This window comes from Schistocerca serialis, chromosome 2 (assembly GCF_023864345.2).
Source record: "Schistocerca serialis cubense isolate TAMUIC-IGC-003099 chromosome 2, iqSchSeri2.2, whole genome shotgun sequence".
Classification (NCBI taxonomy): Eukaryota; Metazoa; Arthropoda; class Insecta; order Orthoptera; family Acrididae; genus Schistocerca; species Schistocerca serialis.
The window spans coordinates 414534582-414553512 of record NC_064639.1 but is presented as its reverse complement, the minus strand read 5'-3'; the positions used below and the strand labels follow the sequence as shown (position 1 = coordinate 414553512).

Genomic DNA, 18931 nt, shown 5'->3' with positions numbered 1-18931 from the left:
CTTCATCAGGAAAGAGGGAAGGACAGGGAAAGACGAAAGGATGTGGGTTTTAAGGGAGAGGGTAAGGAGTCATTCCAATCCCGGGAGTGGAAAGACTTACCTTAGGGGGAAAAAAGGACAGGTATACACTCACGCGCGCGCACACACACACACACACACACACACACACACACACACACACACACACACACACGTCCATCTGCACATATACAGACACAAGCAGACATATGTAAAGGCAAAGAGTTTGGGCAGAGATTTCAGTCGAGGCGGAAGAACAGAGGCAAAGGTGTTGTTGAATGACAGGTGAGGTATGAGCGGCGGCAACTTGAAATTAGTGGAGGTTGAGGCCTGGTGGGTAACGGGAAGAGAGGATATATTGAAGGGCAGGTTCCTATCTCTGGAATTCTGATAGGTTGGTGTTAGTGAGAAGTATCCAGATAACCCGGACGGTGTAACACTGTGCCAAGATGTGCTGGCCGTGCACCAAGGCATGTTTAGCCACAGGGTGATACTCATTACCAACAAACACTGTCTGCCTGTGTCCATTCATGCGAATGGACAGTTTGTTGCTGGTCATTCCCACATAGAAAGCTTCACAGTGTAGGCAGGTTAGTTGGTAAATCACGTGGGTGCTTTCACACGTGGCTCTGCCTTTGATCGTGTACACCTTCCGGGCTACAGGACTGGAGTAGGTGGTGGTGGGAGGGTGCATGGGACAGGTTTTACACTGGGGGCAGTTACAAGGGTAGGAGCCAGAGGGTAGGGAAGGTGGTTTGGGGATTTCATAGGGATGAACCAAGAGGTTACGAAGGTTAGGCGGACGGCGGAAAGACACTCTTGGTGGAGTGGGGAGGATTTCATGAAGGATGGATCTCATTTCAGGGCAGGATTTGAGGAAGTCGTATCCCTGCTGGAGAGCCATATTCAGAGTCTGATCCAGCCCCGGAAAGTATCCTGTCACAAGTGGGGCACTTTTGTTGGAGGTTCTGGGTTTGAGGGGATGAGGAACTGGCTCTGGTTATTTGCTTCTGTACTAGGTCGAGAGGGTAGTTGCAGGATGTGAAAGCTGTTTTCAGGTTGTTGGTGTAATGGTTCAGGGATTCTGGACTGGAGCAGATTCGTTTGCCACGAAGACCTAGGCTGTAGGGAAGGGACCGTTTGATATGGAATGGGTGGCAGCTGTCATAATGGAGGTACTGCTGCTTGTTGGTGGGTTTGATGTGGACAGATGTGTGAAGCTGGCCATTGGACAGATGGAGGTCAACGTCAAGGAAAGTGGCATGGGATTTGGAGTAGGACCAGGTGAATCTGATGGAATCAAAGGAGTTGAGGTTGGAGAGGAAATTCTGAAGTTCTTCTTCACTGTGAGTCCAGATCATGAAGATGTCATCAATAAATCTGTACCAAACTTTGGGTTGGCAGGCCTGGGTAACCAAGAAGGCTTCCTCTAAGCGACCCATAAATAGGTTGGCGTACGAGGGGGCCATCATGGTACCCATGGCTGTTCCCTTTAATTGTTGGTATGTCTGGTCTTCGAAAGTGAAGATGCTGTGAGTCAGGATGAAGCTGGCTAAGGTAATGAGGAAAGAGGTTTTAGGTAGGGTGGCAGGTTATCGGCATGAAAGGAAGTGCTCCATCGCAGTGAGGCCCTGGACGTGCGGAATATTTGTGTATAAGGAAGTGGCATCAGTGGTTACAAGGACGGTTTCCGGGGGTAACAGATTGGTAAGGACTCCAGGCGTTCGAGAAAGTGGTTGGTGTCTTTGATGAAGGATGGGAGACTGCACGTAATGGGTTGAAGGTGTTGATCTACGTAGGCAGAGATATGTTCTGTGAGGGCTTGGTAACCCGCTACAATGGGGCGGCCGGGATGATTGGGTTTGTGAATTTTAGGAAGTAGGTAGAAGGTAGGGGTGCGGGGAGTCGGTGGGGTCAGGAGGTTGATGGAGTCAGGTGCAAGGTTTTGTAGGGGGCCTAAGGTTCTGAGGATTCCTTGAAGCTCTGCCTGGACATCAGGAATGGGATTTACATACAAAGTTTGCCACGGTAACCCCATTCCTGATGCCCAGGCGGAGCTTCAAGGAATCCTCAGAACCTTAGGCCCCCTACAAACCTTGCACCTGACTCCATCAACCTCCTGACCCCACAGACACCCCGCACCCCTACCTTCTACCTACTTCCTAAAATTCACAAACCCAATCATCCCGGCCGCCCCATTGTAGCTGGTTACCAAGCCCCCACAGAACGTATCTCTGCCTACGTAGATCAACACCTTCAACCCATTACGTGCAGTCTCCCATCCTTCATCGAAGACACCAACCACTTTCTCGAACGCCTGGAACCCTTACCAATCTGTTACCCCCGGAAACCATCCTTGTAACCATTGATGCCACTTCCTTATACACAAATATTCCGCACATCCAGGGCCTCACTGCGATGGAGCACTTCCTTTCACGCCGATCACCTGCCACCCTACCTAAAATCTCTTTCCTCATTACCTTAGCCACCTTCATCCTGACTCATAACTTCTTCACTTCCGAAGGCCAGACATACCAACAATTAAAGGGAACAGCCATGGGTACCAGGATGGCCCCCTCGTGCGCCAACCTATTTATGGGTCGCTTAGAGGAAGCCTTCTTGGTTACCCAGGCCTGCCAACCCAAAGTTTGGTACAGATTTATTGATGACATTTTCATGATCTGGACTCACAGTGAAGAAGAACTCCAGAATTTCCTCTCCAACCTCAACTCCTTTGATTCCATCAGATTCACCTGGTCCTACTCCAAATCCCACGCCACTTTCCTTGACGTTGACCTCCATCTGTCCAATGGCCAGCTTCACACATCTGTCCACATCAAACCCACCAACAAGCAACAGTACCTCCATTACGACAGCTGCCACCCATTCCATATCAAACGGTCCCTTCCCTACAGCCTAGGTCTTCGTGGTAAACGAATCTGCTCCAGTCCAGAATCCCTGAACCATTACACCAACAACCTGAAAACAGCTTTCACATCTCGCAACTACTCTCCCGACCTGGTACAGAAGCAAATAACCAGAGCCAGTTCCTCATCCCCTCAAACCCAGAACCTCCCACAGAAGAACCCCAAAAGTGCCCCACTTGTGACATGTCTGCTTGTGTCTGTATATGTGCGGATGGATGTGTGTGTGTGTGTGTGTGTGTGTGTGTGTGTGTGTGTGTGTGTGTGTGTGTGTGTGTGAGAGTGTATACCTGTCCTTTTTTCCCCCTAAGGTAAGTCTTTCCACTCCCAGGATTGGAATGACTCCTTACCCTCTTCCTTAAAACCCACATCCTTTTGTCTTTCCCTGTCCTTCCCTCTTTCCTGATGAAGCAACCGTGGGTTGCGAAAGCTTGAATTTTGTATGTGTGTTTGTGTTTGTTTGTGTGTCTATATACCAACGCTTTCGTTTGGTAAGTTACATCATCTTTGTTTTTAGATGTATCCTATATTTAATTTTATATCACTTAAAACAGAAAGTTGTTAGCCAACAGGCAATAAATAGTGCAAATTTCCTGAAGAGTCTTGTTCTCCCGATTACAAATAATCCCACAAGTGTTTCTTTAAGGGGGGGGGGGGGGAGAGAGAGAGAGAGAGAGAGAGAGAGAGAGAGAGAGAGAGAGAGAGAGAGAGAGGGGGGGGGGGGGGCAGGCAGGATGTCAAACCAGGTGACTGGCAGCTGGAGAGGCACCACAGGACATTTTAATTTCCACTGTCCTAATATAGTTTGATAGCATCCAGTACAAAATATACGCATTTCAAATCCACGGAGCGAAATACAGTGACATGCGATAGAGGAATGCTGTGTGAGGAGGAGTGGCACTGCGCTCTGGCACACTTAAGACCAAATAACATGTCCTACATTTCCTTGAACATGTATGTTTTATGTATCAGCCATCTTCAGAAAGATGTACGCTACAAAATGAACATATTTTTAAAAATTCGATTTTTTAAAATTTTTGCTGTCTTGTCCCAAACGCTCGAGGGAGGGGGGCTGGGAGGGGGAGGGGGAGAGTGGGTCGCCACTATCTTAGTGTTGTCCTGGTTCGGAAATATTTTAGATCCGAGGCTGATGCGCAGAGGAGTATGAGCTATAGTGGGGAAGTGAGTAGTCTTCACGTGACCTGTGTTTACATTTAGTGATTTTGCTTTTTTCTGTTTGTTTACTGCTCTCACGTCAAATGAAACCAAAATGGCCGGGAGCTATCAGGTGAATTAAAATAAATTCACATAATTATGAAAGGCTAATATATGTTATTAGTTTCAGCTGTTATTTTATTTCCACTTTTCTGACAGCCATGCATTAATCGCCTTGTAGAACAATGAAGTTATTTTTGTTGGTTTGCTAAAGAAGTTTGGCTTTCATTAATCTTTTAAGCCGAGGCATTCACTGTGTTTGAAACAAAGTGTTTTAGTTCCAGGCTATTGGCTAATTTCAACTGCACGCTACATTTCAAGTGCACATTTTCATCTATGAATATCTGCTGCCATCGGCTGGCGGGATCATGTGACATAAGCTATGACTGACTTACAAAAACGCATCGCAATCTCGATTGAAATGGTTTGGAAATTAATATCCGGTGTTTGGTGAAATCCGAATTCATACTTTCATAACACGAAAATATGCAGCGTACATGTTGCTGCATATCAAAAATATTTTCTTCCCTGAGTTTCATTTTCTAAAGTGCCGGGAAATTCTACGCCCGTGTATAAAAACATAACCATTCAAAGGATTGATGAGTTTTACAGTTCCGAGGGAAAATATGCTGTCACTTAATAACATGGAAAAAGTGTGTTTTCATCTGGGAGAAAGCTTATTTTTAACCGGGAAATCCGGGAAAAACCTGGGAATTTTTTTTCCTTGTCCGCGTATACAGTCTGCATGCTTTGATTCTCTTTGGTTCCGGTTTTCCCACAGTCCATGTTTCACTATCATACAATGCTGTGCTCCAGACACAAATTCTCAGAAATTATTTCCTTAAATTAAGGCCTATATTTGATACTAGTAGACTTCTCTTGGCCAGAAATGCCCTTTTTGAAAGTGTAGGTCCGATTTTGAGGTCATCCTTGCTCCATCCGTCATTGGTTATTTTGCTGTCTATGTGGCAGAATTCATTAACTTCATCTACTTCATGACCATCAATCCTGATGGTAAGTTTCTCGCTGTTCTCATTTCTGCTATTTCTCATTGCTTTCTCTTCAATTTGCTCTCAGTCCATATTCTGTACTCAGTAGACTGTTCATTCCATTCAGCGGATCATGTAATTTGTCTTCACGTTCACTCAGGATAGCAATGTCATCAGCAAATTGTATCATTGATGTCCTATCACCCTGAATTTTAATCCCACTCCTGAACCTTTATCATTGCTTCTTCATGTACAGATTGAATAGTAGGGATGAAAGACTACATCCCTGTCTTACACCTTTTTTAATCCGAGCACTTCGTTTTTGGTTGTCCATTCTTATTAGTCCCTCTGGGCTCCTGTGCATATTGTGCATTTTACCTCTCTTCTATTGTTTACCCTACCTTTCTCAGAATTTTGAACATCTTGCACCATTGTACATTGTCGAATGCTTTTTCCAGCTCAACAAATCCTATGAATGTGTCTTGATTTTTCCTTAGTCTTGCTTCCATTATCAACCGCAGTGGTAGAATTGCCTCTCTGGTGCCTTTAACTTTACTAAAGCCAAGCTGATTGTCATCCAACATATCCTCAATTTTCTTTTCTATTCTTTTGTGTATTCGTCATTTTTATTTGTTTTCTGTCTTTCCCTTAGTTGCTCTAAATTCGTGGAGAACATGTATTTCAGGCCACTGATCATGCTTCCCAAATAAATGAAACGAAACGTGTATGGCAACAAACGAACTGTCTTCATTTAGCCGCGTAGATGGTACACACCTCTATGAACTTTTGTATATTACTCTTGTCAGCAACTTGGGTGCATGAGCTGTTAATTGGATTGTGCGGAAACTCTTGCACTTGTCAGCTCTTGCAGTCTTCGCAATTGTGTGGATTTGGTCTTAAGTGTGCCAAAGTGCAGTGCCACGCCTCTTCGCACAGCATTCTTCTGTTGCAAGTCACTGTATTTCATTCTGTGGAACTGAAACGTGTATATTTTGTAATAGAAACCATCAACCTTATATTCAGCACAGTGGAAATTAAAATGTCCTGTGGTGCCTCTCCTGCTCCTAGTCAGTCCGTTTGGCACCGTACTTCCCTCAAAAAAACCTCATAATTAATATTGGGTGGGATTATTTGTAATCGGGAGAATAAGAAGTCCTCAGAAAATTTGGACACTCTATTGTCTATTAGCTAATAACTTCCTCTTTTGTGGGACATAAAATTAAATATAATAAACATAAAACAAGTAAAGACAAGATATATGCAAGACGATGCAGTACACATTTCTTCAATCCTTAGGGCCCAGCATTTTTTTCTCTTTAAATTTGCTACAGCTTTACATGGTGTGCTCTCCTTTCTGCAAAAGAATCTATTATCTCATGAAAGTTTGTCAAATGTTTTACTACGTGAAAAATTAAAATGTCATTTTGTCGAATACTGAAAAAGCTATTAATACAAATAGTACCCACGACTGGTGTGGTTTCTCAATTTGATTATGTTGTTTTGTCACTGTCTGCTAGATAAAAGGAAGGCCTTTCTAATATTGCAGCAGTTGTAACACACACAAATGAGCGAGACTATTTCGGCACAGGTGGTCATTTTTATCTGCCTCATTTACATGAATAACATGACAGAATACAATCGATGAAGTACCAATATCAAATGCCTATTAGGCGCACTACAAGCAAAAAGTTTTATGTTAGGAAATAGTTTCACACTTCATTCATATGCACCAATTTCTCAAGCATGAGATTGATAGGTAGTAGTACGAAATTTTTATATAAAATTAAAGTTGTCGTATTCTTCCATATAACTTGTGTGATGTCCCTGTTTCTTGGCCTTCCTCGTTCTATCGATCTTGTCATCACTAATTCTGTAACTACTCCTGCATTGTCAAAACTTATTCTTCACTTAACTTGACTAACCCTGCCACTATCAGCAGTTTAGTTATCCTGCGTTTAGTTTTCAATTAGGTGTTGTTATGTGTTCGTAAAACGCGTTTTCCACCTTATTCCGAGAGTAGTACTTATGTGGCTGCTAACTGGGGACAGTACAACTGGCCCTTTGTATTGTAGAGATCTGGCAAAAATTTTCTGTCAAAATTTCATTTCCTTGAATAACAGACTAGGTTAATATGTAATCTTTCTTATCAGTTATTCCTGTTAGTCGTTTATGTCCACTCTGGTAGTCTGAATCTATGGATTTCACTCGTAATAATAATAACGCTGATCATTCACACACCCGATCAACTACAGAAACAAATAGTGATTGGCATTCACCTGTTTTTGTTTGTTCAGCTTAGCTCGTATAGCCCCATCCCCTTTTGTCTGTGGGGAAAGTTTACTTCTAGATGTGACGGTGATTCCCCAGGCAGAGACATCACATAGGCCTACATTATGCATGCATTCAAAAATCAACTTGTGATTCACTCTGAAATCCACTTAGAATGTATTCAAAAATGTTCAGAAACCAACAGGGATGCATTTCAAAATCATATGAATGATTGATAGACTAACGTGTGCGGAATGTGAAGGGCTTTGTAAAACAAGTTTTTTTTTTTTTTTTTTTTTTTTTTTTTTTTTTTTTTTTTTTTTTTTTTTTTTTTTTTTTTTAACTTCAAGTATATGAATTTGGTGCCCCTTGAAACTGCCACCCAGGGCTGGTACCCCAGTTTTGCCCCTTCATAGATCTGGGCCTGCCTTTACCATTCAATGGATTGATACGTTTTACAATTCTGAGGGAAAGTAAACTGTCACTAAACATGAAGAAGTGTACTTTCACGTGTTAAAATGTGTATTTTTACCTTGAACATTTTTTTTTTATAACTTTAAAATACGGGAAAATCTGGGAATATTTTTCCTCCTCCAAGTGTATACCCTGATCGTATAGATGTAGGTCACTATTGATTGAGGCTGCCTCTGCTGGTCTCAAACTCTTCAGGCATATGAACAGCTGCTGACATGCCAGTGGCTATTGCCCCACATAAAACTTGGAATTAGTGTAAGGAATTACTTTTACAGAGACCTTACACTCCATGCAGGTGAGGAGCTACGAGGTAAATCTTGAATGATGAGATTTACCTTTTTCAGACATGTACAAAAAGGTCCCAAGGATAACCAAACAGGTATAGGCACTTTTTTCTTAGCCTTAGAAGGAAATATGGAGCAGTATGTGGATCAGGCTGGTATGTAGGTCAGAGCAAACAAGTGGTCTCGAGTGCTCATGTATGGGGAGGACACCCCACCCACATCCGACTCCTCCTCAACCCAGTTATGGGTGAAGGCAATTACGGAGTAAAGAATACTGTCTAGTCAGGAGATACAGAACAGGAAAAGTGAGAAGGCTAAAAATATAATGTACAGCAGTTGGACTGTCAATAATAAAAACAAGGTGAGAGAAATATGTAAGGCAGTAGGTGAATTTTCCCAGGGCTCTAACAAAGTGCTGCCCCTAAAATGGAAAATAGGAAGAAAAAAAATAAAAAAATTGCAAACTGCATCCTAAAGCAATTAAAACAAGAATGAAAGAGGGAGGAAAGTGGGAGCTGGTAAAGGAGATAAGGTCGAGGGCCCCCAGACTCAGCGTGCTGTGAGAGACGCCCCAACCCCAAACCCCGCTCCAAATTTAGTTTGAAATCTTATATCTGAGAATTAAAACCACTTTCCCGGAGAAAACAGAGAACTATTTCAACTATCTGTGAATCGTCCACCATTGTTGGAGCCAAAGAATTCAGAAGAAGATGCTAGCATGGACCAGGAGAGGCATTAAAATCAATATATCAGCTACTGTCTGTAATGTTCTGGAACCTCATGTGGGGGGTGACTCATTACATATATTAAGCAATGGGTTAACCTGGTATGACTGATGTGGAGGTGACATAGGACAATGGATTCCATCCAGAAGGAATGGAAGGAGTGCCATGCAGCAGTAGTCTCCTTGATAGTGTGGAGCTTATTTGAGGGGCCAGTAACCCACCATATGTTGTTCCATCTCTGAGTGAACAGAGGCATTATTTGCACACCTAAATCTTCACCTGGGTTTATCAAGGCGAATGTGGAGGTGAGTAATCGCTTCTCTGCCCAAATGGTTGCCCAGTCCATTCCTTGGAAACAAGAGAAATACAACTGAGCAATCAGCATGTCTAAGGTCAGCAAGCAGCATGTCTAAGGTCAGAGAGAGGATCGTGAAAAATTGATATCATAGGATGACAAAGGTAACAGTGATCAGTGGAGACGACTTGTTGACTCACTGCAAATTAAAAGTTAGTCAAGGGAGGCCTATTTAATATAATGAAGGGTGCTGCTAATGGTTATCATCTCCATCGTAACAACACTGCATGTTCCTAGCAGTGAATGTTGTCCCTGATTTCTTAGAGATTTAAAAGCACGTCCTGTCCTATCCATGGTTTTAGAGCTGGTGGTGCAAATGTAAATGACGATAGCACCCCCGATACTCTTGGAGAATGGAAATTAATAGGTACGGGCAACAAACTTTGGGACTTGTATAAATCTGTTCCAATTCATGGCCTAAGTACCAGCTGATTGGGGGGGGGGGGGGAGTACATTCTAAGGAGGTTAGGCAGAGGTCATGGCAAAAAACTGTGAGGCGCATTCTAACTGGCAATCCCACCCGAGGGTAGGTGTCTGGGGGTTAGTGCCCACATATGGAGGGGGGAAAAAAAGAGATAAGGTGGGGGATGAGGAAATTCTTGGATGGTGATACGCTTAAGTGAGCAACAGGTGATAATATTGGAACTGAAAAGGGAAGGTTCCACTTCAGCAAGGAGACTGTCTACATGACTAGTCCAACAGGTGCCAGTGGCCTGGCAAATGCAGTGATGATGGACTGTGTGTAACAATTTCAAAGCGGAAGGTGCTACAGAGCCATAAACACGGCAACCATAGTCCAGTCAGGACAAGACCAGCGCCCAGTAAATACAGTGAAAAGTAGTGTGATCCACACCTCAAGAGGTGTGGCCAGGGAAGCAGAGAGTTTAACTTTCTGCATGCAACTAGTCCTCAGTTGCCAAATATGGACAGCAAAGTCAGCTTTTAATCAAAGAGGAGACCCAGACTGTGCTACAGCTTCCAAGTACTTGGGACCCATGTACAGTTCTGGGTCAGGGTGAACCATGGTGTGACTGCAGAAATGTGTGACCCACATTGTTATAGTAGAGAATTGGAAACTTTGGGAAAGGGTCCAAGCGGGGGCCATTTGGATGTTGCCATGCAGCTGGTATTCATTCGAGGCCACGCATTGGGACCTGTACCATATGCACAAGTCATTGAACTACAGCACAGGGGTGGACAGAGGTCACTAGCTCATTGATGATGATGATGATGATGATGATGAGTATGAATGTGTGTCTCAGCACAGAGCCCTATGAGATGCCATTCTCTTGGACATGTGAAGAGCTGAGTGCGAACTTTAATCTGGAGCAACCAATGGAATAAAAATTGGCTAGGATCCTTGAAAGCCCTAATCAAAGATGGTTAGTAAAATATGATGATGCCAAGCAGTGTTGTATGTCTTATGTAGGGCAAAAAAAACCATGATGAGGTGTTGGCATTTAGAAAAAGTTTGTCAGATCATTGTTTCCAACATAACCAGATAGACAGCTGTAGATCTTTTCTCTCAAAAACCACACTGAATGGTGGACAAAAGGTCCTGATTCAAGAGACCTGTGTAATCTGCAGGTAACAGTCCTTTTAAGTTGTTGGCAGAGCATGTTGGTGAGGCTAATCTGTTGTTAGCTATCAACAGACATTGAGTTTTTGCCTGGCTTAAGGATTCACCATCACGAAGAGAATCGGTCTGTCAGGCAGTGATACGAAGCAACAGGATCACTGGGAAAAGATCATTGTCACAAAAAGAAACATGAAGTGACCAATGTGGCGAAGTCATGAGATTGGGGGAAAGAGATCATAAGGTTAATAGACTAAAAGGTGCCATGAGTGGCACTGAAATGAGTAGGGTACTGTCATTGATGAGACACAGATCAAGATCAGAAAGAAGCTAGTGAATCAGAAGGCCCCTAACAAAAAAGTTGTACTTCCCCACAGGGGTGGTGTGCATTGAAATTACTAAGTGAGATGAAACTGGATGGGAGGAGAGCTGTCGAGTTTAGGTGGTCACTGACATCATCTTTGTAAACTAATGTTCAGACATCTGCAATTGCCCCTCTGGGGCCATTGTGATTCCAACAAAATGAAGCACTTCAGAATGGTCATCAGTGAAGTGCATTTCATAGGAGGTGATACAGACTGCAGAATAACTGTAAATTAGTTGCTGCAGTTCTGTCAGGTGACAGTAATTGGGCACAGTTCCACTGAATCAGGATGCTGAATGTGCCATAGTTAGGCTTGAAGGAGCCTGGAGGGCCAGTCATGTACCAGGACCACAGTCTGTTACTGGTACTGGTGGGACATCATCAATGAATATTGGCTAAGAAACTGATAGCGGTCACGGGAGTAGGCTTCCTCCGATTCTTCTTTTTCTTCTTCATAACTTATGGTGGTAGAGATTCTTGTGAGAGGGCTTATCCACTGCAGGTGTGAGGCTGGATGAAAAGCTGTCAGCCCTGGAACGAACAGACCATAGTTCCTTCAGTTGTCAGCTGGTGTTGGTCCTGTGATCTGTGGGATTCCGAGAGGGAGTCCTGTCACCTGTAGAAGCTGGAGGAGGAAGCTGCTTCTTTGGCAGAGTGAGAGAAGTGGTTCCTGAAGATGGTGTCACGGGAACCATGAGAGTGGAAGGTGATGGTAGATAAGATGTGGAAAAAATTAAAGGGGGAGAGGGGGGGGGGGGGGTGGCAGGCAACAGTGGTTTCTGGGCAATTGGTTATCATATCAACAGGATGTGAGGATTGAATTTGTATTCTTGTATTTTCTTTTCTTTTTAAAATACTGGGCAAACTGCTTCACAAATACAACCATAGTGTGTTCGTCCACAGCTTTCTCATTTTGGGTCTGGTGTGGAATGGGAGAACGAGGTGTAAATATAGGAAAGCCCTCATGGAAGGCAGGACATAAGGTTCCACATTCCACCCGCCCTCTCGCCCTCCACCCGCCCTCTCGCCCCCCTCTCGCCCTCCACCCCCCTCTCGCCCTCCACCCCCCTCTCGCCCTCCACCCCCCTCTCGCCCTCCACCCCCCTCTCGCCCTCCACCCCCCTCTCGCCCTCCACCCCCCTCTCGCCCTCCACCCCCCTCTCGCCCTCCACCCCCCTCTCGCCCTCCACCCCCCTCTCGAGCCCCCCCTCTCGCCCCGCCTCGGCCCCCCCTCTCACCACGCCTCGGCCCCCCCTCTCACCACGCCTCTCGGCCCCCCCTCTCGGCCCCCCCTCTCGGCCCCCCCTCTCGGCCCCCCCTCTCGGCCCCCCCTCTCGGCCCCCCCTCTCGGCCCCCCCTCTCGGCCCCCCCCTCTCGGCCCCCCCCCTCTCGGCCCCCCCCTCTCGGCCCCCCCCCTCGGCCCCCCCCCTCTCGGCCCCCCCCCTCTCGGCCCCCCCCTCTCGGCCACCCCTCTCGGCCCCGCCTCTCGCCCCGCCTCCCGCTCTCTCGCCCTCCGTTCCTCCGTCCCACTCTGGCCCTCCCTCCCACTCTGGCCCACCCTCCCTCCTTCCCTCCAGCCCTCTCTCCCTCCTTCCCTCCAGCCCTCTCTCCCTCCTTCCCTCCAGCCCTCTCTCCCTCCTTCCCTCCAGCCCTCTCTCCCTCCTTCCCTCCAGCCCTCTCTCCCTCCTTCCTTCCCTCCGTCCTCTAGCCCTCTGTCTCTCCGTCCATCACATTTTCCCTCCCTCCTGCCCCCACTCTCTCTCTCTCTCTCTCTCTCTCTCTCTCTCTCTCACACACACACACACTCTACGCTTCACTTTCCCTTCCTCTTCCTTTCTCTGTATGTGTTTAACACACAGTCAAGTTACTTTGGAGTTGATATAAATCCAAATTATACTACTTGGACTTAGGGGTGCAGTGGAACCTAGGCAAGATATGTACTGAGTGCGGGAGATTAAGTAAGGAAGCCAAGCAGGTTAGTGGACTTGGAAAAGGAAAGGGGCAGGGCAGGAAGTTACCTACTATGTTGTCTTTATATTACCAGCTCCATGTAGGTGAATTTAGGGGGGGGGGGGGGGGTGTTTACTTCAGTATACATCAGTTGAAGTCTTTAGTTTTACTCACTAGTTCTTTCTGAGCATATCTTATATTGTCAGAATTGATAAAAAAGAATTTTTTACAGATGGACAAAGTGCTGAAACAAAGTGCATCAGTAGAACGCCAGTTGGAGCAAGTGAAACAAGATGAACGGAAAGCAAGGCAACAGGTGAATCAATTGACTAATCGTGTGCAGGAGCTTGAGACAGCACTTGAAAGTGCTCATCGACAGGTTAAACGCCTTACAAGAGAAAATGATGATTTACTTCAGCAGCTGGACACTGTGGAATTAGAACTGCGGTCTCTGAGGGATCGGGGAATTGGTATGTATTCTTTATGTAACTTCAGACGGCCTTTGTGCCTTATTAGTGTTAGGTACGAATTCTGCCAGTAGTTACTTTACTTTTGTGTGTTTTATTCCCTGGCAGAGCATACTGCTATGACCCCTTTAACAAAATTCCCGTGAAGGGGAGTGTAACTTACTTTCCTCTTTTCTGTATGTTATTTTAATAGTTTGAAAATTTTGCTGTCAACTAGTTCACAAATTGCTAATTACATTTTATCCACGTACAGTTATTATACATGACTTGACTCTTTTGTGTGTGTGTGTGTGTGTGTGTGTGTGTGTGTGTCAGTATGTATTCTATTACTAGGAAAATTTATATCTTAAATTAACAGCAAATTTGCCTAATGTTAAATCAATGCATTGCCACAATTATCTTTATCTGGTGATACGTTATTCGACTAAGGACCAATGTCGTAGATCACAGTCACACATTGTTCAAAAATCAGACCTTCCCATTAGTGAAATAAAATGTGATTACAGTTTCCTTTTAAGTTTGTGGTCACATAAGTTGTAAATGTTCATAATTTAACTCTATTGGTTAACACTCTAGGTTAGTCACCAACTCAGGAATATAACACTCTACAAAAAGTACGTAAGGTTCAAGTAATTTCTTTGCACTCATAATTGCGAAGACTTTGAAACAACTAACTAGTTGCAGAAATCAATGCTGTCACAGTGGTACTGGTTTTCATGCATGCATCAGTATGTTCAGACAAGAAGTTGCTGGGCACTTGATGATACAGCTGAACACTTGAATTCTACAGTTCTACATTGTACCCCTCTGTATCATTTTTGCCAATGATAGAGCCAACTTTCCCTCCCTCCGTCACACACACACGCGCACACACACACACACACACACACACACACACACACACAGCCTTTCAGTTGTAGAAACTAGCCTTGGTATTCTCAACAAATGACAGTAATACTGCACACTACTGTTGGAAGTCCTAGAAAATAATAGGTGCCTCAAGGGTCTGATTTGAATTTAGTTCAGGAATGTATCTATCAGTGCCCTTACAAGAGTTTCTATATTTAATACAGCTGCAAGGCAAATGTTTGCCTCCTATTTTGCTGACTGTATTCTTCTTTTAAAATATATGATTTCGGTTGTGGGTTGCTACTCACTAAGTGCTCTTATTCTCAAATACTGGACGAATAAAATCCGGATATTAGCGCATCATGGGCTACACTATTTTTTGCCCTCACCCCTTCGATAGATGGGTGGTTGTTACCCCATAGTGATTCTTCCCCGACAGTAAATGATACATGTACCAAGTTTGGTTGAAATCAGTACAGTGTTTAGCAGAAAATGTGAACGTATATACATATATATTTATACTTCACTTCTTATTTAAAAAGTGTGTAAGAAAGTATTTTTACTTTATTTTAAAGTCCTGAGTTCCTAATTATTTTAATTTAAAAATCTACCACTAAAAAAACTACACAGATGACTACTCGTCCACTTTCAAAAGTTCCTAAATTTCATGAAAGGTCATAATATGAAGTGTTCCATGCTTCATGTCTGGGTTCAGGAGAATAGCGTGAACTTGTTCAAACTAGATATGGGATACATCTTTCTTATCAACTATGAACACCTTCACCAAGTCCCCTACAGATCTCGTAAATGTAATGTGTATTTCTCAGTTTTCTTCAACAAATCTCTGTTCAGTTGTAGCATACTTGTATTTGGCTGAATTCTTGCTTGCAATTTGAAACTCCAGCTGAATTAACATTCTTGGCATGATCTTTTTTCACCCTGTGACTTCTTCAAGATTAACATGATTGTTAATGACATCTCGGAATCTGTATAGCTGAGAAAATGTATGTTGGGGTGTAAGTTGAAAAATGTTATTTCAATACCTGGATTTTCTTGCTTAAGAAAAAATTAAGAAACTTCCTTTGCTGTCTTATTCATATAGTGTTTCTCCATGTTTACTCTTTTTAACCAGTTGTTTATTATAAACTTACCATCAATTGCGTGCTGGTTTTATCACTTGGGAAAGTTTTTATTTTTTTTTATTTTGAGTTAGTAAGTTTACAAGATAAACATGATCACATGTTGTCTTAGCCATACTAATTACAACCGTTGATATTATACGTGGTAGAATAGTGACTAACCTCACTCTTTTGGTTCCACTAAATGCTGTAATTCTGCAGTTAGGCTTTGTTGTAATCCTGTAACCCTATTAGAAACTGTGGTGAACCAATTCTTGCAATGTTGCTAGTCCAGTTCTTGCATCACCCACACTGTCTGCTATCGAGCTTAATAATCTTACTACAACCGTTCTCTCCTCCAGCAAATTTAATCAATTCTGTACTCTATCCAAGTCATCATTCACTGTTCCCGTGGTATTCTTTACATGTCTTGCAAATTCCACAGTTAGTTCTCATACTATGCTGGCATAATTAAGTACAATGTGTGCCAAATTCTTCAGCTGTATGATATGCCACTCCACAGTTGCCCTGTTTTCATCTGCTACTGGTTCTACTTGCCCTATTATGCTATTAAGTTCTTGAAAGGCCTCATTGTCTGCAGAGCTTAGTACTGTCTTTAGTAGCTTTCGATCTGCATCCTGTCATCCTTGTTTCCTGTGTTTGTGGTGCCATATTCGTTACATGGTACAGCTGTTCTCCCAACTTCTCATATGAAAAGTGGGGTCCCTGATATTCCCCTTGAACTTCTGTCAACACTCCTCCCCTCTCAGTCTGTCATTGCAACTCTGTAAACGTTTCCCGTACTATTCATATTTCATTTCTTATCTGCCATATATTGTATGTTAATTTCAATATATACTGGTAATAGCTTGGTACTTCTGTTTGTCTAGCAAATGCTCTGCTTCACATGCCCGATTTTGTTGTGCATCCACTACTCCTCCTCCGCAGAGTTGTAGAATCAACAGGAAGATACGCCACATGGGAGAAAGGAATTTTCATCACTTCTTCCCCCTTTTCAAAAAGTGTGCATACTCCTGTCACTTGTAGTCACATAGCTCAACAATATCCTGTGCCCTACCATTGTAACGTAACAGCGGAAAAATGCTTCCATCAGAGCACGTAGAAGGCTAATATGTTCCTGTTTAAATGACTCTTGACAGAAAAGTGGGGTACCAGCTGCTTTAGTCTACCTTCCTCAGTGACTTAAAAAATTTTCCAAAAAATTTTGGCATGCGAAAATTATTGCACTCTTTTATCATGCAAATTATCTCTCACTCCCACAAGCTCTCCTAACTGTAACTCACTCAGCCCCACTAGTCACCATTCTCACTTGCTTATTCAGCCCAGCTCATTGTCATTATCTCTTCGTGTCTCTGTCTCACTGTCACTTGTCTCTCAACCACAGTCTCCTTTGTTCTGTCTTATTGCTACCGTCTCATCTCACTGTCACTGTCTCCTTGCTTTCTCGTACTGCTACTATCTTATTCATTTCTTCCCACTGCTGCTGCTCTCTCTCTCTCTCCCTCCCTCCCTCCCCCCCCCTCTCCCCCCCCCCCCCCCCTCACTGTTACTATCTCTCTCTCTTGCTCGTTGTCAGTGTCATAGGGTCTGTCTCTCATTATCACTGGCTCTCATGTGCTTCCAATTTCTCCTCCTTTTGATTCCTCTCCCACTGGCAGTACCTTCTTCATTCTTTTCCTAGCACTGTTTTGTCACTGTCAACTGTTTCCAATGTCACTGTGTCCCTCTCTTTCCCTCACACTGCCATTGTCTCCTTCACTCTTTCTATACCACAACCATTGTCTTTCTTCAAGCATTTATTACTTTTCCGCCTGTTTCCCACTGCCACTGTCTCTAATGTGAAAAGAGCCAACTTGTTGGGTATGCAAATGGTCCCTAGCCCAAGGACTATTCAAAACACTTGACCCTATCTTTCCATCACCAGCAGAACCTGAGGTATGAGCCTCGGCAATATCCTGTTTTTATGCACAATGTCTTGAAGCATATTGGTAGTGCATTCATACTGATAATTGCATTAAAAAAGTCCATGATAACAAAATAAACATGTTTTACACCCCAAATATATCACAACAATGACACACAAAATAAACTATCTCACATATTGTCGATAAAAGCATTTTACAAGTCCATGACATTCAGTCATACTGTGATACAGTCTAAGTGCATAAGGCATGTCGTGTACTTCTCTATTATTGAAGTTCGGTGTCCTCCCTTTCCTCTTTGACTTAATATCCTGCACTGGAGATGACACAGATGCTTGCAGCAAAGAATTTACAGTGACTTTGAATGGCTTAATGCATCCTACATGCACAATAGAGGTTGTCCCTGGCTGTTGCAAATGTCATCTCTATGAGATGATACAGTCATTCACAAATTTCTTTACTAAGAGACTGTATTTTCAAGTTTAGGCTTTACTAGGTTGAAAGGTGATGGCATCTTCCTGCCATACACTACTACTTCGTAGAGTAAGATCCAAATATTGCTGTGGATTTCAGAGTTATACGCAAATGTGACACACAGGAGATAGACATCCCAGTCTTTATGGGTGCTTACAAAATAAGTCAGCATTTTGGAAATTGTATGACGATGAACACATTGTGTTCTTCCATTTGATTGAGTGTGGAAAGAGCTAGTCCTGAGTTTATAAGTATGTAACAAATGGCCCAGCCGTTACTTCAAATGGTACATAAAATTAGTGCCATGATCAATGATCATTGTGTCTGGGAACACAGAATATTAATAACCGATTGTTCATGATGGCCAGAGGCACAGTATTCACCTGTTGATCTGTTGTTACAACCATTGTAACAAAGTGTGAAAAGTGGTGTGTCACAGTCAATATGTAGCAGTTACCCCAGGTGTTTGTGTGAATGGTCCGAGCATATCAAGACCTACCAGTTCAAAAGGTTTGGTCGCTTCTGGCAATCTTTGTAGTGGGACCCATTGACAGTTTAGATCTGGCATACAGTTGCAAACATATTGTTTCACATCTTTTTTCCTAGCTCTCTTCGATTTTTTTTAAACACCTCGATCATTAACTGTCCAGTATCCATGATCTGCCAGAACAAAGTCATGTGCTTGCCTCAGTACGTTTTTAAAAACTGGAGGCACCACCGCTTGTGGTCCAGAGTTCTGTCGTTCTGCACAGAAAGCTGTCATGTACTGCAAACTGCAGCTGTGTTCTAAATACTTGACAGCATTAGCAACCTGTGCATTAAGCCACTCAGTTATGCTTCTACCCAGTGCTTGTTGTATTCCAACTGCTCTGTGTAAGCCATCAGCATTGCCATGCCTCCTGACTGGTTTACGCACTATCACATATTCTAATTCACTC

At 43.5% G+C, this 18931-nt stretch overlaps 1 protein-coding gene across 1 annotated transcript in view; it reads left to right on the top strand.

The window, feature by feature from the left end:
- The window catches only part of LOC126456027 (tropomyosin Cha f 1.0101-like), a 98101-nt gene that overhangs the window by 50922 nt on the left and 28248 nt on the right, over window positions 1-18931 (top strand). Inside the window, exon 5 of the mRNA XM_050091782.1 lies at window positions 13375-13612. Within this exon, the coding sequence (XP_049947739.1) occupies window positions 13375-13612 (238 nt within the window). The remainder of the gene's footprint in view (window positions 1-13374; window positions 13613-18931) is intronic.